The sequence below is a fragment of the Phoca vitulina genome, unplaced genomic scaffold (assembly GCF_004348235.1).
Source record: "Phoca vitulina isolate PV1807 unplaced genomic scaffold, GSC_HSeal_1.0 scaffold40, whole genome shotgun sequence".
Taxonomy (NCBI): Eukaryota; Metazoa; Chordata; class Mammalia; order Carnivora; family Phocidae; genus Phoca; species Phoca vitulina.
In genome coordinates, this window is record NW_022589743.1 from 2,238,927 (window position 1) to 2,265,307 (window position 26,381).

The 26,381-nt window shown below is 37.9% G+C and overlaps 1 protein-coding gene across 1 annotated transcript in view; it reads left to right on the plus strand.

Annotated features, from left to right (window-relative positions):
• NPEPPS (aminopeptidase puromycin sensitive) overlaps positions 1-26,381 on the plus strand; it is a 94,273-nt gene that overhangs the window by 62,158 nt on the left and 5,734 nt on the right. Inside the window, exons 5-19 of the mRNA XM_032428458.1 lie at positions 441-548; positions 1,738-1,938; positions 2,387-2,483; positions 2,595-2,628; positions 3,471-3,585; positions 5,932-6,096; positions 6,934-7,038; positions 7,473-7,533; positions 10,374-10,483; positions 13,508-13,571; positions 15,698-15,837; positions 17,554-17,688; positions 19,273-19,492; positions 23,630-23,772; positions 24,225-24,281. Coding sequence (XP_032284349.1) covers positions 441-548; positions 1,738-1,938; positions 2,387-2,483; positions 2,595-2,628; positions 3,471-3,585; positions 5,932-6,096; positions 6,934-7,038; positions 7,473-7,533; positions 10,374-10,483; positions 13,508-13,571; positions 15,698-15,837; positions 17,554-17,688; positions 19,273-19,492; positions 23,630-23,772; positions 24,225-24,281 — 1,755 coding nt within the window. The remainder of the gene's footprint in view (positions 1-440; positions 549-1,737; positions 1,939-2,386; positions 2,484-2,594; positions 2,629-3,470; positions 3,586-5,931; positions 6,097-6,933; positions 7,039-7,472; positions 7,534-10,373; positions 10,484-13,507; positions 13,572-15,697; positions 15,838-17,553; positions 17,689-19,272; positions 19,493-23,629; positions 23,773-24,224; positions 24,282-26,381) is intronic.

The window sequence follows — 26,381 nt, forward strand, 5'->3', positions numbered from 1 at the left end:
ATCATGATCCCAGGGTCCTGGGATTGAGCCTCGCATCCGACTCCCTGCCCAGTGGAGAGACTGCTTTTACCTCTCCCTCTGCTCCTCCTGCTCATGCTCTCTCTCTCTCTCTCGCTCTCTCTCTCATAAATAAAAATATTTTTAAAAATATGTATCATTCTAAATTATTCTAATACTGTATGTTGTTAAGATCTGTAGCAGACCTAATTCCTGGATTATTGCTTGTTTTTGTTTGTTTTTGCGTTGTTGATGTGGCAGGGATAATAAGCCCCATGTTTTCTCTGTAGTCATTCCTTAGTGTGTTGCCTGGCATGGAGTAGAAAGTAAATATTTAAACAAGTGAAGGAATGGATGATAGAAAGAAGATGATGACGGTTACTTCATGAAATAGCCGGTTAGGTTAATTCAGTAATATTTATATTTCATATTCTTTTTTTAAGGCTACTGATGCCCGGAGGGCTTTTCCTTGCTGGGATGAGCCTGCCATCAAAGCAACTTTTGATATCTCATTGGTCGTTCCTAAAGACAGAGTAGCTTTATCAAACATGGTATGTATGTGTTTGTAAGTATATTTAAAATTTGAATAAGCGTTTATAATACTTAGTTTTCTGGTTAGATGCAGTAGCATGAAACCACTTAGCACGGTGCTTGATACATAACAGGAGCACAGATGTTCGTTTTCTTTATTTCCAGTAAGCCCTCTTTTTTTAAATTTCCTTATTTGGAGTTTCCTTCCTCATGGAAGAAATTTCTTATAAACTTTAATTTGGAAAACTGAAAAAGTGATGAGTTAAATAAATACTGCCTGAAAAAAAAAATCTGACTTTCTTATTAAATGGCAAAAGATATAGCCATGTAATGAAGTGTATTTAGGTTTCTGGTTGATTGTATTCTTAGAATATGCTCTCTTCACTGATGTCATTATCTCTTTCATAAATAGAGTAAGCATTTACCACTTGAAATATACTGTTTAAGACAGAAGTACCTGATAGCCTGTAATATGAATCTGGGGAACTTGGAAAAGCCTACTGTACCTGAAAATACCTGGCTTTTGCCTCCTTATGGTGCAGAGAATTCCATAGAGAGAATGCCATTCTCTTCTCAAATATTCCTAAAAAGGAGGCTAATATATTAAACTGAAATATTATTTTACAGTTTAGTATGAATGAATTTATCAGGTCTGTTCTTGAATAAGTCTTCCTTGGAAGAAAGAATAGATCTTGCGAAAGTAGAGCTCCTGAATAGGAAGAAGGGTGGGGGGAAACAACAAAGGGAAATTAGGAACTCTGTAGGTCAAGTGGAAATTCCTCCACAAATTTGCTTAGAGCCAGCCTTGGTATAGAGAATGCTCTAAATTTAGATATCTGTACCCTTTGAAATGCAGATTTCACAATTACCCTTCATTAATAATTATTGCCTTTTATCCTTATTTCACTTGAAAAGTATTGAGGTCTTACTTAAAACATCCCAGTGCCTGGCATATAATAGGTATTCAAGAAAAGTTGCTTCTTTTCTCTCATAGATCCTTGGTAGTTTTAACACTTTAGCCCCCCAACTTCTTAGTGTTTCCTTCTTAATAGGAAAGATTTTGACAGCATAAAAGCAGTGGATGAATTGGGATAGATAAGTAAGCAGTGCTGGAAGGGGGAAGGAGAAGCAGCAGAGTTTTTGGCTAGTATTTGCTTTAAGGTATTTAATGTAAATCTGTTTAAATTTTCTCTCTCTCTTTTTTTTAAGAATGTAATTGATCGGAAACCATACCCTGATGATGAAAATGTAGTGGAAGTGAAGTTTGCCCGCACACCTGTCATGTCTACATATCTGGTGGCATTTGTTGTGGGTGAATATGACTTTGTAGAAACAAGGTCAAAAGATGGTGTGTGTGTCCGTGTTTACACCCCTGTTGGCAAAGCAGAGCAAGGAAAATTTGCGTTAGAGGTAAATGTACTTGAAGAGGATTGTTCCAACAGTCCATAACTCCAGGTTGGGGAATTTACATTTCTGATCAATTATTAGTACAGTTATTTATAATTTAGTCTGAAATTTGTGTACTTTGGTTTTATTTTTAATAGAATTTTGAAACTACCAACCTTGGTGTTACATTAGCATTTTACAAGACAATGATTAAGAGAATATTAGAGTGGAATTTATTTATCCACAGAATGGGTGGGAAAAGATGTAATATATTTTTCATACCAATATATTATAGATGGATTAAAGTTTGGCCAACATTAACAAAAGCCAAAGACTTTTGGAGGTAGGGTTCCCCCGGGTTGGTTTCTAGTAACTTGAGAAGCTTTGGCTTGCAACAGGATTCCTTTGTGGATTTCTATATGAATTACAATAAAATATTTATCAGATGGTTCTTTTGTTTATACTTTTGTAGGTTGCTGCTAAAACCCTGCCTTTTTATAAGGACTACTTCAATGTTCCTTATCCTCTACCTAAAATTGATCTCATTGCTATTGCAGACTTTGCAGCTGGTAAAGTAAATTTCATTTTATTGCTGAATTGTAATAACTTTTTTGAATTTTGTGATTTTGGGGAAGAAGTATGTACATATATCAATAAATGTTTATGTTTATTTTATGAAGGTGCCATGGAGAACTGGGGCCTTGTTACTTATAGGTATGTTAATGATGCATTACCCTGCCTTATCTTTTCAATCACTGATCTCATAAGAGCTTCACTCCTAATCACCAGTTGAGTAGCTTCTGCTTTATGATCTGCTGTAAATTTTCCTACCTCCCCCACTTCTGCGCACATTTTAAGAATGCAGATGAACACCCTCTGGTGCTACTATCTGAGATTGTAAGATTTTAAAGTGAGCATCTGGCATTAGTAACATTTTTAGATCTATTTTTGGCTGACTTTCTCATTTTGGTGCCTTCTCTTCCTCCCAGGAGTTTCATAGTTATTTTTCCAGCTTGAAGAACCGTCTCTGCTTTAATGTTTTCTAGCCAAGTTTTTACATATCTGTCACCACAATACAAACATGTGGGTTGTATAGTTTTTAAAGCAGGGTCTGTAAACAAGTTTTTGCCCCGCCTTCTTTGATGAGTTAAGTTTTGGACAGCCTGCTCAGTGTTCTTTTTGGGACTGTGGAATGCATGTTCCCCCCACTTGCCACTCCCCTTCTTTTAATAGGAGGACTGTTTACTCTCTCTGTCTAGCACAATAATCCCTAATCCCTTAGACAAAGTTTTTTAAAACTTAAGGCATCTGTCCCGTTTACAAACTGATGATTAAACTTGTGTCACACCTTTGATCTTCTGTTGTATGAATTCTGTTGGAATAGTCTTTAATCTTCCCAGAACTTTTTCTGTTCTGTACCTCTGGGGAAATGTTTTCTTGACATCTCTAAAGCCTAACTTGACCGTCTTATTTACCGTTTGAATCTCCCTCCCCCATTTGTGCATGCTTTTATTGCAATACTTACATTGTTTAAAAAAAATTTTTTTTTAACACAGGGAGACTGCATTGCTTATTGATCCAAAAAACTCCTGTTCTTCATCACGCCAGTGGGTTGCTCTGGTTGTGGGACATGAACTCGCCCATCAATGGTTTGGAAATCTTGTTACTATGGTATTTAATATTTTTAAGTGCTCAAATATATTTATCTTCATCCTGCTGCACATTATTTTGGCTACCTAGTATTTCAGGTTTGACTGGAACATAGTACTAAAAAATGAATGATAGAAAATCTTTATTTTAGAACATCCACTTTGAACAGTGTTTATCAGAATCTCTGTGTCAATCAAGAGTATGTGGATAGTCTTTATTCCACACAAAATACTTCCTAAACTGTTGTAGAATTTGCCTGCAAATGGCAAAGTGATAATACTAATTTGAGTGAGAGAAAGAGATTCCTCTTAGGTACAGAGATTCCAGGCTAACTATAGTTTCTTGAGCATATTTATTATGTAGTTCAGTAGCTGAAAAGTAACCTGATAAATAACAACATGATCAGTTAGGTTGAAATGTTTTTAGGAGTCAGTTTTCTCATTGCCTAAAATGTTAAGTTGAAATTTGATAGAAATGAAACTAGGGAGTAACTGTAAAGTATATTAAAATTTCCAGCTGTCCCATTGAAATTATTATTTATTATGTTTGCAGTAAATTTTGCAGCGTTTGCAGTGAATGATCTCTGTTCTTAAGTCTTGACCTTTCCCTCTTACTCCAAATAAGTACTATCTATGTCGGCTAGTTGTGTTCGAGTTTGGGAGCACAGAGTTTAATGAGTGAACTAGAAGTACCTCTGCAAAGAAAGAACTGGAGATTCTGGAGCCAGCCAAATTCCCTGATAGCATTTTAGGCTGCCAAAGAGCAGAACCTGACTTGGATGTTAGTTGAGTCCATATGTCATAGGAATAAGCAAGAAAGTAAGACATTTAGCAACTATTATGTGTCTGAGACAGTTTTTAAAGAAAGCCAGCCCTTGAAATTAAACCATTTCCTTTTGCTTTGGGTGTTTAAAATTTTACTTAGGGGTGAGAAAAAGTTTTGAAATATAATTTCATGTGGAATTAAGTATGCTGGTACCTGTATTCAAATACGTACAGAAATATTTTCTTCTCCTAATGTAGCAAGTTTGTTGCTACCAAACAATTTTTTGTTAGCTTTGAGCAGTCTTCATTTTTTATGATTTTATTTTTAAACTACCAGCAATAAATTTTAGTAGGGGAAATGTGCACATTCTCATATAGCTTTTAAGCAACTTTTTACTGGATTTGAGCAACTGTTCTAGTTATTAGATGTCAATTGTTTCTTTAACTGAAATTTAAGGGCTCATGATAGGGTGGTGAATAACTAGCTCTGTACCAGCTCATCTTTGTGGAAGCTACTAGTTAAGTAAGTGCACAAAGCACTTAGATAGCCTTTCATCACTTAATATTGAAAATATTTTATCTTTTCAGAATTTTATTTTATTTTATTTTTTTTAAAGATTTTATTTATTTATTTGACAGAGAGAGAGACAGCGAGAGCAGGAACACAAGCAGGGGGAGTGGGAGAGGGAGAAGCAGGCTCCCCGCTGAGCGGGGAGCCCGATGTGGGACTCGATCCCAGGACCCTGGGATCATGACCTGAGCCGAAGGCAGACGCTTAACGACTGAGCCACCCAGGCGCCCTCTTTTCAGAATTTTAAATAAATGCCTTTTTGCTTTTCACCATTGCATTAGTCCTTTAGCATTTATCTTGGATTCTTATATTGCTTTCTTTTTGTAAGAGATTTAATCAACTTTAATGAAACTTAGATTAAAATCTCTTTCTAAAAAGTTGACTTTTTTTAAAAGTTGGTTTTATCTGTGACTCATTTGTATTCTTTGTCCATTCTACTGTTAATTCTTATTAGCAGGTGAGAATTTTATATTCCATAAATACTTAAACACCGTTCATTACTGAACTACTTACTGCCATGATGCTTCTGTTAATTTTACCTAATCTTTATATGAGCAGTACTGTTTTCTGTTTATCTAGAAAGTTTAACTCGTCAATCAGTCATTATGGAAATCCTTCCCAGTTTTCCTTATTTGGTCCTGGTAGCTTTCTGGTTTATTAAACTAAATTTTACCTGACAGTATAGGCTCTTGCCTACATTTATCTGCCCTCTTCCCCTTTTCCGTATGAGGGCTTTCTCCCCTCCCTCCCTCCCTTTTTCCTTCCATTTTTATCTAGCTTTGGTAATAAAAAGTTACTTAGCTATGTTTTGAAATGTCCCTCAGGCCTAATGCCAAAATCACCAGTTGGCCTTTTTAGCATCTCTTTTAAGCATCTTTTTTGTTTAGAGACGTGAGTTATTTACTGAATGTTTTTTACTGAATTTTGGCTTATTAAGTTGTAGAGTATAATGGAAGGGACATGTGAGTTTTTCAAATTAGTGGAATGATAAATACTTCGTTTTCTTTACACATTTCTTTCTTTTGTTTTTAGGAGTGGTGGACTCATCTTTGGTTAAATGAAGGCTTTGCATCATGGATTGAATATTTGTGTGTAGACCACTGCTTCCCAGAGTATGATATCTGGACTCAGTTTGTATCTGCTGATTACACTCGTGCCCAGGAACTTGATGCTTTAGATAACAGCCATCCTATTGAAGTGAGCCATACTTTTCAACCATTGGCCTTTGCTCTCATTTCTAATGAAATAAGTAATTTGTTATAGAGATACTTAGGAGCCTGAAAAGAAAAGAAAATTGCACAGGCAATTCACTTGTTTTTATAGCTCATATTTTCGGTCTTGAAAATCTCACAAGACTAAGTACTAATTATGTTTCTTTTTAAGGTAGACAGTATAAGAATTTTATCTTTGTAGAGGCAAGTGCTATATATACCCATAAGCATTCACTAAATACATTTTTATTGAACAGTATGGGAGAACCATGCCTGTTGGGCAGTATGCACAAGGGAACATTATGATTCCGTTGTTTCAAAGAAAATTCTGAACATATTCTTTTATTGTTGTCATTGTCTAAAATATATATAAAATTTTATTTCTCTTGACTTAGCCTATCCTTATTTTGACTAGTTTATATGAACAGATTTTGCCTCCAAAGAACTTGTAGTCTACTTTGACGTATTTAACCAAAGTCCTATGTAATTATAAGCTGCTACAGTTAGTTGCAAGAAATCAAATGTTTCTCATCTCTCCCTTCCTCCGTCTCCCAATTCCCCAATAAAATGATCCATGGTGATTTGCCTCCCAGCAAAGCCGAGCCAAGACCCACAGAGATGGTGGGGATCATGTTATATACTCCGCTTTATTAGTGTTAGTTACTACAGTCTTTTTAAGGATCATCAATATGCGTTTATGAGTGAACTAAAGGCAGAAAAGTATCTTATGAGTTAGGAGGGTTTTTCTAGAAAGCTTTTTATGTAATTTAGTATTACAGGCTGTCTGCTTCCTGTCATAACCCTGAATCACACTGTCTGCCAGGTCAGTGTGGGCCATCCTGCTGAAGTTGATGAGATATTTGACGCTATATCATATAGCAAAGGTGCATCTGTCATCCGAATGCTCCATGACTACATTGGGGATAAGGTAAAAAAGCAATTAAAAAAAAAAAATCTTCCATCCTTTTATGGTGAAATCATAGTGTTTTGCATGGAAAAAAAGTGTCTACTTTTATCTAGATTAAGTTCCTAAGTAATTTTTCTAGACTCTAGAAGGATATTACCCTGATCTGACTTATCTTCTTTTCTTTTTATATTGACTCTTGTGGTCTCTTAGATGAATGATGTGTAAATGTGTTTGGGGGATGTGTGGGAGGCTGGTATATAACTTAAAAGCAAATGTAGAAGGCAAAGAGTATGCATTCTTAAATAAAAGACAGTAGACATTAGAGGGATAGATGTTTTTCAGTAAGTCCGACACTCAGCTAATTTGAGTAAATTAGCTTTTGAGTACTAATATGCAAATACACTATAAATTCCAAGGTCTTAATCTCCTGGATTTTAAAAATTGTGTTTTCTCAGGACTTTAAGAAAGGAATGAACATGTATTTAACCAAGTTCCAACAAAAGAATGCTGCCACAGGTAATCTTTAATAGCTTGAGATAGCAGTGAAGAGAAGGTGTTGGCACTCTATCCAGAGCGGGACATTTACTTTTTTCCAAATGCTTAACCTTCCGTGTGATAGATAGGAAATAAAGTTGACCTGTTTGGTGCCATGTGTTAAGTCATAGATCAACATGAATCAGAACCCGTTATCCTTCTTGTCCCCCTCCAGAACTCTGCTCTCCGTAGCTCAGTGTCCTGCCATCTCAGAGAGTCTGAAGAGTTTGGTTTACCTTACCAGAACTTGGTCTTTTTGGTGACTCATTGGTTTTATTGGCCTAAATTGACCAATGGCCATTAAAATTGCTACAAATTAACCATCTTTTAGTGAACTTGTGGAACTAGTTCAGTGAGTTTCAGTGAAGGTTTAAGAGTTTTCGTGGTTTAAGAGTGTATAGTGGTCTATGATTTATTGTATATGGGAGTCAAAAGAAAGAATAAAGGTAGGAGTTGATTGAAGATGAAAAAGAGCCAGAGTTGGAGTTTTGAGTTCTTCAGTGAACAAAAATAGTTTAAAAGCAAGATTTGTGGGGGCACCTGGGTAGCTCAGTTGGTTGGGCATCTACCTTTGGCTCAGGTCATGGTCCTGGGGTCCTGGGATCGAGCCCCACATAGGGCTCCCTGCTCAGCAAGAAGCCTGCTTCTCCCTCTCCCACTCCCCCTGCTTGTGTTCCCTCTCTCGCTGTCTCTCTCTCTCTGTCAAATAAATAAATAAATAAAATCTTAAAAAAAAAAGCAAGATTTGTGTAATGTCACTAGTATCTAATAGAATGACAAAAGTTCAGAGAGGCCTGGCATGGGCTGTTCCTGAGGTTTGTGACCTGTGAATTAAAAATAAAGAGTATATCTGCCTCTCTGTTCAGGACATGATGTAACCCTGACACTCTCCCCTCCTACCCTACCCCCACCCCCTGCTGTAAATTTCCACCTCAGTTTATAAAAGAGAGAGGCATTCTGTTCCGTAAAGCAGAACTACAGAGAATGTGCTCCTGTAAGTTTTCTGAGTCTTTAGCATGCATACATATAATACATGAGGAAAGAACCTTATAGTTCTTTTTTTTTTTTTTTTTAATATTTTATTCATTTATTTGACAGAGAGAGACACAGTGGGAGAGGGAACACAAGCAGGGGGAGTGGGATAGGGAGAAGCAGGCTTCCCGCCAAGTAGGGAGCCCGATGTGGGGCTCGATCCCAGAACCCTGGGATCATGACCCGAGCTCAAGGCAGACACTTAACGACTGAGCCGCCCAGGTGCCCCAGAACCTTATAGTTCTTTTTTTTTTTTTTTTTTTTTTAAACATTTTATTTATTTGAGAGAGAGAGAGAGAATGAGAGACAGAGAGCACGAGAGGGAAGAGGGCAGAGGGAGAAGCAGACCCCCCGCTGAGCAGGGAGCCCGATGTGGGACTCGATCCCGGGACTCCAGGATCATGACCTGAGCGAAGGCAGTCGCTTAACCAACTGAGCCACCCAGGCGCCCCAGAACCTTATAGTTCTTAAACTATAATGTACACACAGTGACCCAGGGTCTATGGAAATGTTTCTAATTAAGTAGGTCTGGGTTAAGACCTGAGGATCTGCCTAACAAGCTCCCGGTGAAGCCAGTGGCTGGTTTATAGGCCACCTTTCGCACAGCGAGGCCTACCATGGACCTTTTCTTGGTTTGCTTATGTTATGAAAGACAGTTGGTAGTTCAGACACAGTGCAGTCACCATCCGTGGTTTTGATCCTCTGTCTCTCCTCACTCCCCTTTCCTTAATTCGTGCCTTTATGATCTCTCTCCTGAACTCTGCAGTTGCCTACCAGCTTAGTACTCTCTTTGGTTTTCTCTCTCACTCTGAGGCTGGCCAGGGTTATCTTTCTAAAGCGAATCTCTGATTGCATCACCTACTAATTAAAAACACTCAAGATACTTCACTCCCCTCCACAGTAGAGCCCCACAGTCTTAGCAGCTCAGCCCCGGCCTGCTGTCTCAGCCTCAGTGCTCCCACACCTGGGCCTCTGTCTTCAGCTTATTGAAAATTTGCTGTTATTGATATTTTCTGTCTTTTCTTACACTTTCTTCTTTGTACATAGACCATTTATTCTGTCTACCTGGATTGCCCTTTTCCCTTTGTCAGCCTAACGAACAACTCCTCTTCAAGATGGAGACCAAAAGCCAACTCTTGTGAAGCCTTTATTTTTCTTGGATTTTTCTTGAAGGGCTTTTCCTCTGTTCATGTCCCAATTCTAGTGTGTATCACATTGTATTGCTCTTTTGTTTACTTGACCACCAGTGCTGTTTGACCCTGTTTTACTTCAACCTCAGAGCATTGAATATTTTTTAACCTCTGTTAATCAAATGGGGATAATGGTTGTAAGTTTGTGGATGATTATTTAGGGGTGATCTTGAATATGTTTCTATTTGTTTCTATTTCTTCTTGTTTGAACTCACCTGTTTATCTTTTGGTTATTATAATTTGTGATTTTCTTTTTAAGTAAACTCTAGGCCCATCATGGGGCTCGAACTCACAACTCCGAGATCAAGAATCGCATGCTCCACCGACTGAGCCAGCCAGGCACCCCTATAATTTGTGATTTTTTTAGTAAATTGGAACAATTAAGGACATCTTAGACTATAAGACCAGTTTTTGTAATAGAGTTTATTTAATGGGGAGGCGAGGGGACATTAATTTGACCCCCTGTTTGTCTCCTGAACCTGAAAGAACCAAAAAATTGGTTAGCAATGTAGTGTCAGGAGTTATGTAAAATTTCTGGTTTGTTTAGGAAAACAAAAATGTCAACATTTTAGATTTTCATTGTTTGTGTTTATTTTCTAGAGGATCTCTGGGAAAGTTTAGAAAATGCCAGTGGTAAACCTATAGCAGCGGTGATGAATACCTGGACCAAACAAATGGGATTCCCCCTCATATATGTGGAAGCAGAACAGGTAACCTTATAAAAAGTCCTCCAGTTCATCTGCTACTGTATTAAATGAAATTCAGTCAGTGTTATCAAATTTGCTTTTCTGTACTTTAAGTATTCTAGGTAACATTTAAGCCAGCCTTTGCATTGTTTTCTCAGTGATTTATTATCTCTATACTGAATAGTTTGTCCCCCACATCATTAAAATCATACATACTTACAGCAGAAAACAAAATGTTGTCTACTTTTACTGTCCCCAAGGAAAACTGTAAACTTGATATGTTCTTTTTTTTTTTAAGTTTATTTATTTATTTATTTACTTATTTAAGTAATCTCTATACCCCATGTGGGGCTTGAACTCATGACCCTGAGATCAAGAGTTGCTTGCTCTTCTGACTGAGCCAGCCAGTCACCCCTTGATATAAATCTAAAATGAACAAGTGGGGTTTATTCCAGGAATGCAAAGTTGGTTTAACAGTTAAAAAAACAGGGGCACCTGGGTGGTTCAGTTGGTGAGGTGGCTGCCTTCGGCTCAGGTCATGATCCCAAGGTCCTGGGATCGAGCCCCACATCGGGCTCCCTGCTCTGCGGGAAGCCTGCTCCTCCCTCTCCCGCTCCCCCTGTTTGTGTTTCCTCTCTGGCTGTCTGTCTCTCTGTCAAATAAATAAAATCTTAAAAAACAAACAACAGTATATTGATTCATAATCACTACATTAACAGAATACAGGTGAAGAACCACATAATCACTTCAATAGATGCAGAAATAGCATTTGTTAAAATTCTACACCAATTTATAATATTCTTTAAAATTAGTTTTTTTTTTTTAAGATTTTATTTTTAAGTAATCTCTGTACTCAACTTGGGTCTTGAAGCCACAACCCTGAGACTGAGAGTCGTGTGCTCTACCAGCTGAGACAGCCAGGTGTCCCTAAAATTAGTTTTAATGTTGGTTGGGTGGCAATGTGATTTTGATTAGAATTGCACTATTATTAGTTGAACTGTTAGCTGCATTCAGAGAGGTGTACTTCAAAATGAGTTGTCCCCCCAAGAGGACTGAGAGTTACACATCAGCCTTCAATGCATACCAGAAGTTTATCTTAACTTAGTTTAATTATATGGAATTATGAAATTGTTCTCTTATATTTCTTTGCCATGGTTTTTTGACCTGCACAGAGAATTAATTACTCTTCATTTTTAGGGAGGAAGATTCATAACTCTTTTTTGGTGTATGTTCACTCTTGTGGTTCTGCACTGTCCATAAAACTAAGTATGTTTTGCAAAGATTTTCTCAATATGGTATTCTAAGTTAAGTTAGTAAATTTGGTTTTTTGTACGGTAAGAATTCTAGGTGACACTTAACCTAGCCCTTGTGCTCTCAAAATGCACCCCAGTTTACATCATTTGTTACAGTGCTTGCAGGTTAACCTTCTGGAGCCACATCTTACCCTTAAACACGATTGTATTTTATAATAAAGTATACACATTTGAAGACCTCTCAGTTAGATTGAGCATTTGAAAAGGTAGTTTAGGGAATGCAATCAATCATTTCTTATTGGTGGGAAAAGATATCTAGAAGCTTAGTGACCTACTATTAGGCCATTATGACCATTTTGTTTCTTTCTACTCTTCTTCCTCCACTTTGAACTGGTCTGTTAATAGGAGATGCCTGATCAAACTTGACATTGACATTCTATATTGACTAACAAGTAGTTTTCATTTTATCTGTTTTTAAGAATAATGACATGCTACAAAGATGATTGTTCTTTTCACCCCTGAGGATTTCATTCCTTCAAAAACTGTCAACACTTTAGTGATTACATGTAAAGCAGACTATTAGGCCATATTTTTTTCTTCAAGCAGAACACATTTTTAAGGTATCAGAATACTAATACCTAACTTCCTCTGTGTTACTGAGACTAAATTAACTTTTCCATCAAGCTACTTTCAAAGTCTTACTCTCTTTGTTTTGTTGTTTTTTGTCCACAAACACAGCCAAACTCATCCTTCATTTCACACTATAATAAAAATAAAAAGCCTATCTATGACTCTTAATTCCTTTAAAAAAAAGGAGAGCACTCCAACATATAATATCTTGATTATGATTTATTTCTCACTTTATATTCCCTAAATGTAAACATTTTTGCTTTATTTTGCTTTATTTCAATCAATTTAAAGTCACCTTTCAACTTTCTCAACGACATCTCTGTGACAAATAACTAATCAGTGATGGATGCAGTGTTTAAGTTCATTAGCAAGTTCTTTGTGGCATCAAAGTGGTCATTGCTTCTTTACTCAGATCTTTCAGCTTTTCAATTCTGTCTTGTGTAGTCAGTTTATCCATAAAGGTCATGGCCTAATTTTACATTTGATGTGGGTGATGCTAAATCTGTTATATCTTAACGTTATTTAAAATGTTCCAGGGCATATTAACAAATGATAAGTAAAACAAATGAACGCATACTGTTGAAGTATTTTTTTTAAATATGTACTTGCTTTTGTTGCTTCTGGCTTTTTAGTGTTTTGCAGTTTTTCCCCCGCCACTTTTTTTGTGTTTCATTGCAAAGCTCAGCCTTTGAAGCAAGGTGTGTGCCTCTTTCATGTTTATTGGTCTTTTTCATGTTTATTGGTCATTCTAAAAATTTGAATTCCTAACATGCTAATCTGAGGTTGCCACTTTTTAGAAGTGGAAGAGTCTGGAGATATAACCTCCCTCTATAAAAATTAAAACAGCTTGCTGTAGTATTATTTATTGTTATGTATCCTTGAGAAAATGGTAACACTTTAAAGTTCTTGTCTGCGTGTATATCCCTTCATTACATAGAACATGGCCTTTTATTTAAAGTATTGTTATTTTGAGGCCTAAATGAGAAGCAATGCCTTTTCTCCCATTCTGTCTATCATCATCTTCATCACTGTTGCACTTCGGGTTCTCATGAGACATTTGGCTATACTAGTTTCACCTTCTACTTTGTCACAGAAGTGTTGCCCCCTCCAAAAAAAAAAAAAAAGTGTGAATACTACTATTTTAGCTTTTGTTTTCCTTCTTTAGGTAGAAGATGACAGATTATTGAGGTTGTCCCAAAGGAAGTTCTGTGCCAGTGGACCATATGTTGGTAAGCAAGTGGCTATAAGTGGGAGCTGATAAATGAATTTGGATACCATATGAGTAGTGTTCCAATTAATAGGAAATAATTATCCATTCCGTAATATTTTTAATAGAATTAAATAAAAACAAGGAAATGGTAATAAAATACAAATCTAGGAAATTAAAAAAGGAGATTCATGAGGTATTTGTAGTGTTTTGATATTCTTTGATTTTTGAAATTCCATGTCGTTATTGGAAGCTATAAGAAATGAATTAGGATAGGAACACACAAGAAGTAATGCTTTAGCCTTCATCCCTAAAAGAAGCCTTGGTGCACATTTGTGTGGGTAGCTAATTTTTTTTTTTTTTTAATTATTGGGCATACTAAGTAAGTAAACAAGTAAATAAATAAAGCCCAGTGATTATTTATCATTATTATGTACCAGTTACCGTGCTAATCAGTATAACTGATCCTTATTTTATAGTCTCAGCAGCCCCATTTGGTAGATAGTATTTCCTTTTTACAAATGAGGGAGCTGAGGCATAGCTGGGTTAGTTAAGTTGCCCAAGGTCACCTATCTAATGAGTTGAAGAGCAGGAATTCAAACAAAATAGTTGGATTACATGAGTTTATACCTTTAACCACCACTCAACTCTGGTTTTTCAAATATTTCTACAGGTCATTGATTCTTTTGCTCAGGAAATTAAAAGTGTTTCTCTGTACCTTTCTCACTTCCTTTATTTTTTTTTAAGATTTTACTTATTTATTTGACAGAGAGAGAGATTCTTATTAATTGCAACTTTAAACTGCACTGTCATTGTAATGAGATGTTAACTTGGAGATGGGTTGTCATTGTAAATATACAGCTATAATCAAGTGAGATCAGACATACAATAAGTGTGTCACTGAAATGTGAAATTCCTATAACTGGTGTTGGAAAACCATTTCACAAAAAATAACAGTTGGTAAAGATTATCCTGTACTCTGTACCATTCATGAGTAGGCAGACAGGCAGGCAGGGAGAGGGAGAAGCAGGCTCCCTGCTGAACAGGGAGCCCAGTGCGGGGCTCGATCCCAGGACCCTGGGATCATGACCTGAGCGGAAGGCAGACGCTTAACCGCCTGTGCCACCCAGGTGCCCCTCTCACCTTCTTTAAAACAATAATTCTTAAAAAGGGGAGGTGTATATCAGAATCACCAATACCTTTTCATGCTCCGCCCTCCAAAATATGGTACACCCTACTAGGGTTAAGAGGTACAGCCTTCCATCCTTAACCTTCCTTAGCATTTAGAATTACTCTTTAGATAACTATGGCTGAGAAGTCAGATGACAGGTTTATTATCCAAAATAAATCCCAAAGTGTTACAGTTTCTGTTTCCTGCCTCATACCAGTCTGCATGGTAGGACTGACAGGTTTTGCAGTTTTTTCAAATACTCTGTGACCAGTATAGGCAGTATTAAAACCTGAACTATCCCAGCATTAGGAGAAAATTCTAATTTGTGCTTTAGGCTAATAGCATAAAGCTATATAACTTACTAATAGTTAGATTAATGCATTGGGCAGTGACTCTCTTCTGTTTGGTATCTTAATTCAAAGTCTGTTCTGCTATCTGATACCTAAAAGACAATATGTTATCTGCCTTACAAAAGTTTGGACTTTTAGCTATAACTTTTTAGTGATGGAATCCATCAGCTCCGGGGAGTATCATGTCTATCACAGAAATAAAAATCAACCCTTCAGTGTTGCAGTAGTATATATACCTGTTGAGGACTGCACCTTAGAATGTTTTTAAATGCTATGTGAGAGCTTTCACCTACTTGAAATTTCTTTTAACAGTAAAATCATTACTGTCTATGGCTCTGTAAAGGGAAAACGACAAATTAAAATCACTATATTTGTGATACTACAACTGAATAAACTGTTCTCCTTTTTTAAGCCATTGTGATTTTGTTAAAAAAATCCTCTCTTCCTTTGTACTAGTATTATTCAGGTTATGGAAGAATTTATGTACCATTGAAAATGAGCTGTTGGCTTAACAGTTAGACTCAAGCTCATGTGTAGGACACCTGTCCTCTCTCTCCGCCTTACCCTCTGTTTCTTCCAGTGACAAATTATTTTTCAAGTTTCCTATTCTTTCTTCTCTTGCTTAAGGAGAAGACTGTCCCCAGTGGATGGTTCCTATCACAATCTCCACTAGCGAAGATCCCAACCATGCCAAACTGAAAATTCTGATGGACAAGCCAGAGATGAATGTGGTTTTGAAAAATGTCAAACCAGACCAGTGGGTAAAGGTAAGTCTAGAAATGGCCTGGCCATTTTTATCTGACCGAAATTAATTGATTTCTCTCACTCCCTTTATGCACTTTATGGCTGGCTCTAAATTCTGCCTTAGTTTAGACTAGGACTTGCAAAGACAAAAGCATTACTAAACTTTCCTATGTGAAATTGAGGGCCAGTTTTTCAATTAATATGGTCTAGATATCTTCCCTTATGTCAATTAAGGAAGTGGTAGATAAGCAGATATTAAAGGATAGGATCAAAGGGGAAAAAATAGTAGATTATGTATAAAGTCACATTAACCAAAAGATTTGTAGTCTTGCAACTTCAAACTGCACTGTCATTGTAATGAGATGTTAACTTGGATGATGTGTTGTCATTGTAAATATACAGCTATAATCAAGTGAGCTCAGACATATAATAATAAGTCTGTGTCACTGAAATGTGAAATTCCTACAACTGGTGTTGGAAAACCATTTCACAAAAAATAACAGTTGGTCAAGATGATTTTTCATTATCCTGTATTCTGTACCATTCATAATGAAAGTATCTACTACACTTTTCTCCCAGCTATAGGTTCCTAATAGGAATTATACATTGTCTCAGACTTCTGTGCTTTTCTGAAAAAAAACTTTTCTCCCTTTGTTTTAATATATATTTTTAAAATATACTTAGTGGAATACTATATTACCATTTGAAATTAATCGGGAAGATTATGTAGCCATATGAAATTTTTCTTATAAATGAGAAAAACATGTATGCAGTGATTGTAATTGAGTAAATAAAGGTATTATTACTGCAGTAAAAGTTAAAGAGACCAATAAAACAGCAGTTGTATTATTGTGAGGTGATTTTAAAAAATACTTATATATAAATAGTAAAATATATATATCTTATGCTATTATTTTACCTTTAAAGCATTTTATATATAAGTATTATCAAAAATATTTTTGGGGCGCCTGGGTGGCTCGGTCGGTTGGGTGTCTGCCTTTGGCTCAGGTCAGGATCCCAGGGTCCTGGGCTCGAGCCCCGCGTCGGGCTCCCTGCTCGGCGGGGAGTCTGCTTCTCCCTCTCCCTCTGCCTGCTGCTCTGCCTATCTCTCTGTCTATCTCTCTGTCAAATAAATAAATAAAATCTTTTAAAAAAAATTTTTTTTTGCCTGTTGGTAAATAGCCTATAGAGAATAATGACAGTCTGTGATTACCTCACTCCACAAATCACATGAAATTACCTTTTAAGTCCACATAACTCTTTAAAATCTAGGATCTGAGCATTGTTGTTCTGTTGAGACTCTGGCTGAATAGATGAGTGTAAAGGCTTAGTCTTCCTCAGAGATTCCACTGTCCATGTGCTCTTACATATAGTAAATATTTTCTGTAAACTTAAAACTGTCCACTGAGAGTAGATAGAAACTGGCCCCTGTGACTCTCTCCCCCCCTACCATCAAGCTCAGTTTGGAGCCTGACGTGGGGCTCAATCTCCCGACCCTGAGATCATAACCTGAGCTGAAATCAAGAATCAGACACTTAACCGACTGAGCCACCCAGGCACCCCGACAACCGATTTCTGTCTTTGTGTGTTGTTTCATTTTCATCCCTGCCTGTATATGTGAGCTTTGTTGTTTTCGCTCAGATAAACGAAAACCAGAACAACTTTCACACCTGCTCAAGATGCTTTAAAAAAACAAAGGCAGCTGTTTAATTAATAATGCCCTTTGGGTGTCTTTTCAGTTAAACCTGGGAACAGTTGGATTTTATCGGACGCAGTACAGCTCAGCCATGCTGGAAAGTTTATTACCAGGCATTCGTGACCTCTCTCTGCCCCCTGTGGATCGACTTGGATTACAGAATGACCTCTTCTCCTTGGTGAGCCTCTCTCAAGTAGTATGATGGATTTTGTTGATTAAAGGATTTTGTTTTTCCTGGAGTGTCCGCCTGAAACATAATTAGAAGAATATGGTTCTTCCTGAAGGTTGAACACCTTTTGGGACTAGAGCAAATGAATAATTATTAATTAACAGGACAAGATCGAACCTTTTTAATTTATCAGAAACAAATCCCATCCCACTACTCCTAAGCCAGGTTTTGCAACTAAAACTGCCCTTTGTAAGGCAGAAATTCTTTTCAGTAGAAATAGGATAGGTATGAGCCTTGAAGAAATTTCCCTACTGATGTGTTTTTTTAAATAATTAATTCAGGGGCACCTGGGTGGCTCAGTCGGTTAAGCGGCGGCCTTCGGCTCAGGTCATAATCCCAGGGTCCTGGGATCGAGCCCCGCATCGGACTCCCTGTTCAGCAGAGAGCCTGCTTCTCCCTTTCCCTCTGCCTGCCGCTCTGCCTACTTGTGCTATCTCTCTGTCAAATAAATAAATTTTTAAAAATCTTAAAAAAAAAAAAAAATTTAAATAATTAATTCAGAGTGATTTATCTTTTTCTAAAATAGTGATTATACTTTGCTGGAAACATCTAGAATTTTTTAACATTCCATTGGTACTCAAATAATAATAGCCCATTAGCTTTAGAATTATGTTATATTTGGCTTTGTTCCAGAAAGGATTTAAATCAGCAATTAGTAGTATTATCTTTATGACTCCAACGTAGGTTAGATAATTTCCAGATGTCTGTGATAAAATTATCAGATTCCTCCTAGTGTTCCTTTAAATTGGACTTGAAATTTTCCCTCCCCTCTGCAGTAACTGGTTTTGGATTCCTCCTTTGTATAAACACAGATTAGCATTGATGCACAAAACCTCACATCTGCTGATCTCATTGCTGAGAGAGACCTGTCCCAGGAGAGTGGTGTGTTTGTGCAGTGGGCTGCTGTAACAGAAGTTCTTTTTCCTAGCTCTGTTAGTTAATTCTGAAAGGACTCTGAATTTTTAGTGCCTTCCAGTTTGCCTTATTTTAGAAATGAGTAAAGGACAGGCTGAAGTTGACACAGTTTGCAGGTCCAGTTTTGAAACAGCCTCTGTCAAAAACCAAAGCCCTAACTATTTTTGCATCTTTTCTTAAAGTATGGGAATTTTTAAAATAAGAACAAAGCCACGGCCCCAGACACTGGATAGAAATAGGAAGTTATTTTCTTTCTTGCTTTTTTTTTTCTTGCTTGCTTTTCCATTGTAGCTGACACACAATGTTACATTAGTTTCAGGTGTACAACATAGTGATTCCACACGTCTCTACATCATGCTGTGCTCACCACAAGTGTAGCCACCTTCTGTCACCAAACAGTGTTTTACTTGGCTCTTTTATAAATAGCAAAAAGTTAATAAGGAATGTTGTCATGATAGATTTTTATTCTAATAATCTCCTGAATTTATATAGTCTCATTTCCTTTAAACCAGAGTCATGACTAACTAGCAGTAGATAATGCTGAAAATGCATGCTTATGTTTTTTTGTTTTAGTTTTTGTTTGAAGACTAGATTAATTTATGTTTTTTCCTATCCCAGGCTCGAGCTGGAATCATTAGCACTGTAGAGGTTCTAAAAGTCATGGAGGCTTTTGTGAATGAGCCCAATTATACTGTATGGAGCGACCTGAGCTGTAACCTGGGGATTCTCTCAACTCTCTTGTCCCACACAGACTTCTATGAGGAAATCCAGGAGTTTGTGAAAGATGTCTTTTCACCTATAGGGGAGAGACTGGGCTGGGACCCCAAACCTGGAGAAGGTAATGGATGTACTGAATGGGGAAGGAATTGATGAGAAATTGATCCTTTTTTACTCAGCAGTGGTTAACAGTATCAGTAGCATCTTTGTATCTGCTGGATGTTGCTATGTATTCAGCTCACCAGAAATTAAATCTTAGGTCTTTTAAGTTTACTGGTGAAATTACATGGGTCACAACATAAAAACAGTGGTGGTTATGTGTATTCACTGCTAAATATGATTTGTAAACAAAGCAAATGGTGGAAATAGAAATCTTTTACAGAGTTCCAAAGGCCCATCTATAATCAAGAATAGCTAAAGGGGGGACGCCTGGATGGCTCAGTCCTTAAGCGTCTGCCTTCAGCTCAGTTCATGATCCCAGGGTCCTGGGATCGAGCCCCGCATCGGGCTCCTCACTCCGCGGGAAGCCTGCTTCTCCCTCTCCCACTCCCCCTGCTTGTGTTCCCTCTCTCGCTATGTCTCTCTCTGTCAAATAAATAAATAAAATCTTTAAAAAAAAAAAAAAAAAGAGGAATAGCTAAAGGGAATTTTGGATTATTTTATTTATTATTACCCTAAACACCAGGCACCTTATATGTACAACTTGTAAAGATACTGAGAGACAGTACCTGAATTAAGGAAGTTATTTACTTTCTCCATGTGTTCTCTTCTCTGATTATTTCTGTAATCATATATTTACTCTTTTGCTGTCCTGTAAATGTTGGGGATGGTGATCTTAAGGCTTTATATATAATTATTTTCTACCATCTGCAAATAACTGAAGATGGTATTTCCTCCCGAGCAGTCTTGATCTGGGATGGGGTCTTCTGCAATAAGAACAACAGTAACAATTACCTAGAGTTCTGTGTTTTCCCTTCATTGATTCAACAAATATTTATGCACCTAGTAAATGCCAGGTTTTATTCTGGGAGCTTTCACAGTAGTGAAGAAAGCATTGACCTGTGTGACTTACATTCTAGTGGGAGACACAGCAAACCATTAAATGTGTGATATTTTAGGTGGCAATGGGCATAATGAAGAAAAATACAGTTAGGTGAGGTAGACAAAGAGGAGGAAGCCGGTAGCTCATAGAGAGTGGCCAGAGCAGCCGTCCCTCGGGATGAGATATGTGAGCATGAGCAGAGAGCTGGGAGGCTGTCTAGAGGGAAATGGTCCAGAGAGGGAGCAACCAGTGCAGAAGGCCTGCGGCAGGAGCTAGTACATTTTGGACTTTCACTGTTAGTGGTATAAGAAACGAACTTGAGAGTTGAAGCAGAAGAACATGACTGGATGTATTCAGCTGTGTGAAAACCAGACTGGAGTCGGGAGGCGAGAGAAAGGAGCAGGGAGACAAGTTACAAAGCTGTTTCAGTAGTGCAGTTGAGGCGCTGGCTACAGCTCACACTTGTAGATGGTAAATTCTGTGGATGTTTTGAAGGTAGAACTGAACCTATTTGGTGGTGGACTGGCTGCAGTGGAGTAAAAGGAGCCCCCACATTCGGGCCTAAAGACCCACATTCGGGCCTGAAGGAGTGAAGTTGCCATCTACAGGAGTGGGGAATGCTGCCATAGAAGCAGGCTGGGGGCAGAGGCAGTCAGGAGTTGGGTTTTGGACTTGGGAAATGGGAGGTCCTTTTAGACATCCTGGTGGAGAGTATCATGCCTAGAGGTCTAGGCGGAATAAATCCATTTAGTGTGTAGGTGGTATTTATAGCCATGAGACTGGATGAAATCACGCAGGGCCTGATGTAGGTGCAGAGAAGAAAGGTCTGAGGACTAGGTCCTAGGCGAGGCTAGGATTTGGAGATTGGGTGGAAGAGGAGCAATCAGCTGGGGAGACTAACTGACCAGTGAGGTGGGAGAGTCAGGAGGGAGGAGATGTCCGGGAAGGAGAGTTATCCACATGACAAATGCAGCTCTGAGTCAAGCAAGGTAAAGGAGAATTGAGGATTACATTGGCAGATTTTGTGGAGTGGTGGAGACCAGTTTTGGGTTCTCCGGACTAGGAGTAGGGGAAAAGGAGACAGCACACTTAGACAACTTTTTAAAGGAGTTTTGCTGAAAGGGGGGTAGTCTGGAGTGGAGGCATTTTTTTAATCAAGTGGGAGATTTTATAACACGTTTTTGTGCTGATGACAATGATGAATGAGTAATAGAAAAATTCGTGATGTGAAAGAGAGGGGAGTAGTAGCTGAGCAATGGCCCAGTGATGGAGAGGAGTCGGGGTCCAGGGGAGGAGTTGGCTTTAGACATGAGCACAGATCCCAGAAACAAGACAGGAGAGGGTATATGAAGACAGATACAGGCAAATTAGTGGATGTTGTCCTTCTTTTTCATGGTGAAAATATGTAAAACTTTTTGGGCTCAAACACAGCTTTGTGAAATAGGGAGAATGTCTTTAGCTTTCTAGTTTTATAGATGGAAGAGTCAAACAGCAAAATAACAAAACATTGTCTTGCATCACATAGCAAGTCAGTACCAGAGCCAGAATTATAAATTGGTTCTTCACTAATGTCCTCTTGTGTTATCTGTTGATCTCCTGTAGTTTTCTTAAACTTACTTTTTACCGAGTTATGATTTAAATGTAGCAGGGTGCGCATAAATTCAAATGTTACAGTTCAGTGACTATTGACAAATGCATACACCTAAGGAGGTTGCCTTGGGGCCCCGTCCCGGTCAGTCCCTGCCACTCAGGTGCCCCCTACCCGTCCCATGCAGGCAAACACTGTTCTGCCTTCTTTCACCCTAGATTAATACTACGTCTTCTAGAACTTTATGTAAGTGGAATCCTAATATATATTCTCTTCTTATATCTGGCTTCTCTCGCTCAGTATAATGCTTAAGATACATCCAGCGTGTTCATTCCTTTTTATTGCTTAGTGGTATTCATTGTATGAATATACCATGACTTATCTGTCCATTTTGGTATTGCAGTCCATCGTTGCTGGTGTTAGCTTTTTTTTTTTGAGATATAATCAGTATATCATAAAATGGACCTTTTTAAAGTATACGACTCAGTCTTTTTTAGTTTGTTCACAAGGTTGCACAACTATCACCACTATCTAATCCCAGAACAATTTCTTTAGCCTCAAAAGAAACTGCATACCCATTGGCAGTCACTCCCCATTCCCTGGCAACCCCCGTCCCTGGCAACCACTAATCTGCTTTCTGTCTCTATGGATTTGCCTACTCTGGGCATTTCATATCCGTGGGCTCATGCCCCATGTAGCCTTTCATGTCTCGCATTTTTCACTTAGCAGAATGTTTCCAAGGTACATCCATTTTGCATTGTATATCAATACTGCATTCCTTTTACAGCTGAGTAATATTCTATTGTATGGGCATACCACATTTTGTATATTCATCACTTGATGGATGTTTGGATGGTTTCTACTTGACAGTTGTCAATACTGCTATGAACATGTGTGTACAAGTTTTTGTGTGGACAAAATGCTTTCATTTCCCTTGGGTATATACCTAAGAGTAGAATTGCTGGATCATATGGTAACTCTGTGTTTAACCTCTTTAGGAATTGCCAGGTTGTTTTTCAAAGTGGCCACAACATTTTACACTCCCACCAGCAACGTATGAGGGTTCTAATTTCTCCATGCTTGTTATTATCTTTTTCAGTCATCCTAGTGGGTGTAAAGTGGCATCTCATTGTGGTTTTGATTTGCATTTCCCTAATGACCAATGTTGATGTGCTTATTGCTCATTTACACATCTTTGGAGTAAATAGATCCAGCAGAGGTTGATTTTTAAATCTAAGATTTCAATTTATTATACACAGCGTACTGGTTCTGTATGTGACCTTTCCCTGAATCTTGGGTCAAAACTGCAAGATCTAAGCCTGTTCCTTTCACATATAATCCTTAGCAGTGTAATTACCTAGATGGAGTGAACATTTAATAAATTCAGATCAATGGCATTTGTAGACAAAGTCAACGAATTTATTTGTCTATCTAGTCTGTTTAGCACTTCATTTCACTCTTACAATTTGAATAATGTAAATCAGGTGTTCTCTCAAGTACTAAGGTAATTGATTGTGTTTGTTCAAGATGGTAGACATAGTATGACACAATTTATAAGATAGCCAGGTGGCATATTTGTGAAAACAGGATTTTTAAGCAGTTTCGTGTCTCTTTTACTTCTTAATCAGGTCATCTAGATGCACTCCTGAGGGGCTTGGTTCTGGGCAAACTAGGAAAAGCAGGACATAAGGCAACGTTAGAAGAAGCCCGTCGTCGGTTTAAGGACCACGTAGAAGGGAAACAGATTCTCTCCGCTGATCTAAGGAGTCCTGTAGGTTTTCATGATAAATAACCTTGATTTCTAAGCGACTGCATCGTTATGTGTGTAGTATGGAATGTATTTAATGGTAACCAAAAATGACCTAAGTACTGACCCACAAATCATGTCTGACTCTGATTTAATACGTGCCATTTAGGTGGTTTGTAGCCAACTTCTCCTTTGTTTAAAGTTTCTCAGACCACACTTTGGTGCTGAAAGGTGATCATCAGTGCACCTTTCTGTGAGAGAGCTGGTGTGAGCTGCTGTTACTTACTACATGCTATCTACCTTGCTGGTTTTCAATGTGGGCTGTAAGCTCTTTGCCACAATTTGTAATGTAACATCCACACACAGCTGTTTATAAGTTTTTTGACTCGCTTTATGTCTTTTCTTAACATTGGACTATTTGGAACAAGATAGATTTACTCATATGCCTTCTTTTTTGGTCCTGTATTCTCTTGTAGGTCTATCTGACTGTTTTGAAGCATGGTGATGGCACTACCTTAGACATTATGCTAAAAGTGAGTAAATTTGGAAAGGGCTCCCATTTTCTGCTGTTGAACTTGAATTGACACAGAGATTATGAACTTTAGGTGGTTAAAAGTCTGGGCAAAAGAAATACATGCAGATATGCATATTGCAGACAGGCAAATACTAAGAAACTATGGGAGGGGCGCCTGGGTGGCTCAGTCTGTTAAGCGTCTGACTCTTGATTTCAGCTCAGGTCATGATCTCAGGGTCATTAGATGGAGCTCCATGTTGGCCTCTGCACTCGGCAGGGAGTCTGCTTAGGATTCTCTCTCCCTCAGCGCCACCCCCCCCCCCCAATTCTCTCTTTCTCTGTCTCAAAAAGAAAAGAAACTATGGGAGGAATATATAATGTCTTCTTCATGTATACTACCAATACGATGCCAAAAGTCATCTAATTTCTTCACTTCTTTTTTTTATTCGTAAGTTTATGCATCTTAAATCTAAAGATTGAAATGTTCATTTTGATTAACATGTCAAGTTCTTAAAATTCTTCCCTTCAGTGTAAACTTACTAGGGTACTTCCCATTTTAAAGAAAACGTTTGTGTCTGTGCTTAGAAAGAGGATAGATGGGGGCGCCTGGGTGGCTCAGTCGTTAAGCATCTGCCTTCGGCTCAGGTCATGGTCCCAGGGTCCTGGGATCGAGCCCCGCATCGGGCTCCCTGCTCCGTGGGAAGCCTGCTTCTCCCTCTCCCACTCCCCCTGCTTGTGTTCCCTCTCTCGCTGTGTCTCTCTCTGTCAAATAAATAAATAATATTTTAAAAAATAAATAAATAAATAAATGACATTGAGGTCCCTTCTCATTCTTAGTATTCTGTGAATCTGTGCACTATAAATCATGTATTTCTTTGCAGATGAAATAGGTATTTGTGGATTTTGTCTTTTCCATAAAAGTATGGAACAAAATAGGGGTTCTAGAATTCTCGTGACAGATTACTTAGACATTTTCATGTCCTGTCATACTTCAAAGAACTTACACTAGTACTAGTATGTATATTTAATAAGTGTTTGCATCTGTTAACGCAAGGGAGCTGACTTAATTCTGCTTTACTATAGGAAGAGCTCTAATGAAGGCCAAATTAGGTTTCTTCAAGAAACCAGTTGATGGGAGATGAGGAGGATTGTTTTCTGTTCGTAATTTAGGAATAATGAGACAGGATAAAAAAATACATATATATCTTTTATTTCAAAGTGTATTTGGAATGTGGTGTTATGGTGCCATCTAGTGGTTTAGTGTAACAGGTTCTCCTTGGGGAAAACAGTGCTTCCTGAAAGCCAGTGTTCAGTCAGGCCTTGAGTATTGGTGCTGAAAAGGACCGTAGAAATTATCTGTCCACCCCGCTCATTTTACAGATGGGGAAACTGAGATCCAGAGAGGTTAAGGACTTAGTCAAGATCACACAGCTAGTTAGAGGCAAAACTGAGACTAGAACCCAGGTCTTCCTGACTTCCTATTTATTTCACCACACTGCTGCTCAAAAGAGTCCAAAGGAAAGGAAGAGGAAACTGGGACCTGTGATGGGGTCTGCAGACACTGGTCAGTATAGAATCTTCAGTGGGAGAGAAGATCAACAGTCTATAGATAAAGTTGTCTTGGAGAGGCATCTCATATGCCCTTGTAATTCTAATTTTTTACATGTATAATAATGTTTTGCTTCTGATGATTAAAAAAATACTGGGTATATTCACTATGGAAGATTTAGAGACTATAAAAGTATAAAGAAAATAAAACTTAACTATAATTTAAAAATTTTTTAAAGGTCACAAAATAGCAGGTATAAGATGATCTTATTTCCAATTTGGTAATGTGTACATATCATAATAATTTAATTTTTTCTTTCTCTTTTTTTTCCCTAAAGATTTTATTCATTTATTTGAGAGAGAGAACATGAGTGGGGGTGAGGGGCAGAGGGAAAGAGAGAAGCAGACTTCCCACAGAGCAGAGAGCCTGACGCGGGGCTTGATCCCAGGACCCTGAGATCATGACCTGAGCTGAAGGCAGACACTCAACCAGCTAAGCCACTCAGGCGCCCCAATAATTTAATTTTTTCTTTTTTTTTCTTTTTTTTTTTTTTTAAAGATTTTATTTATT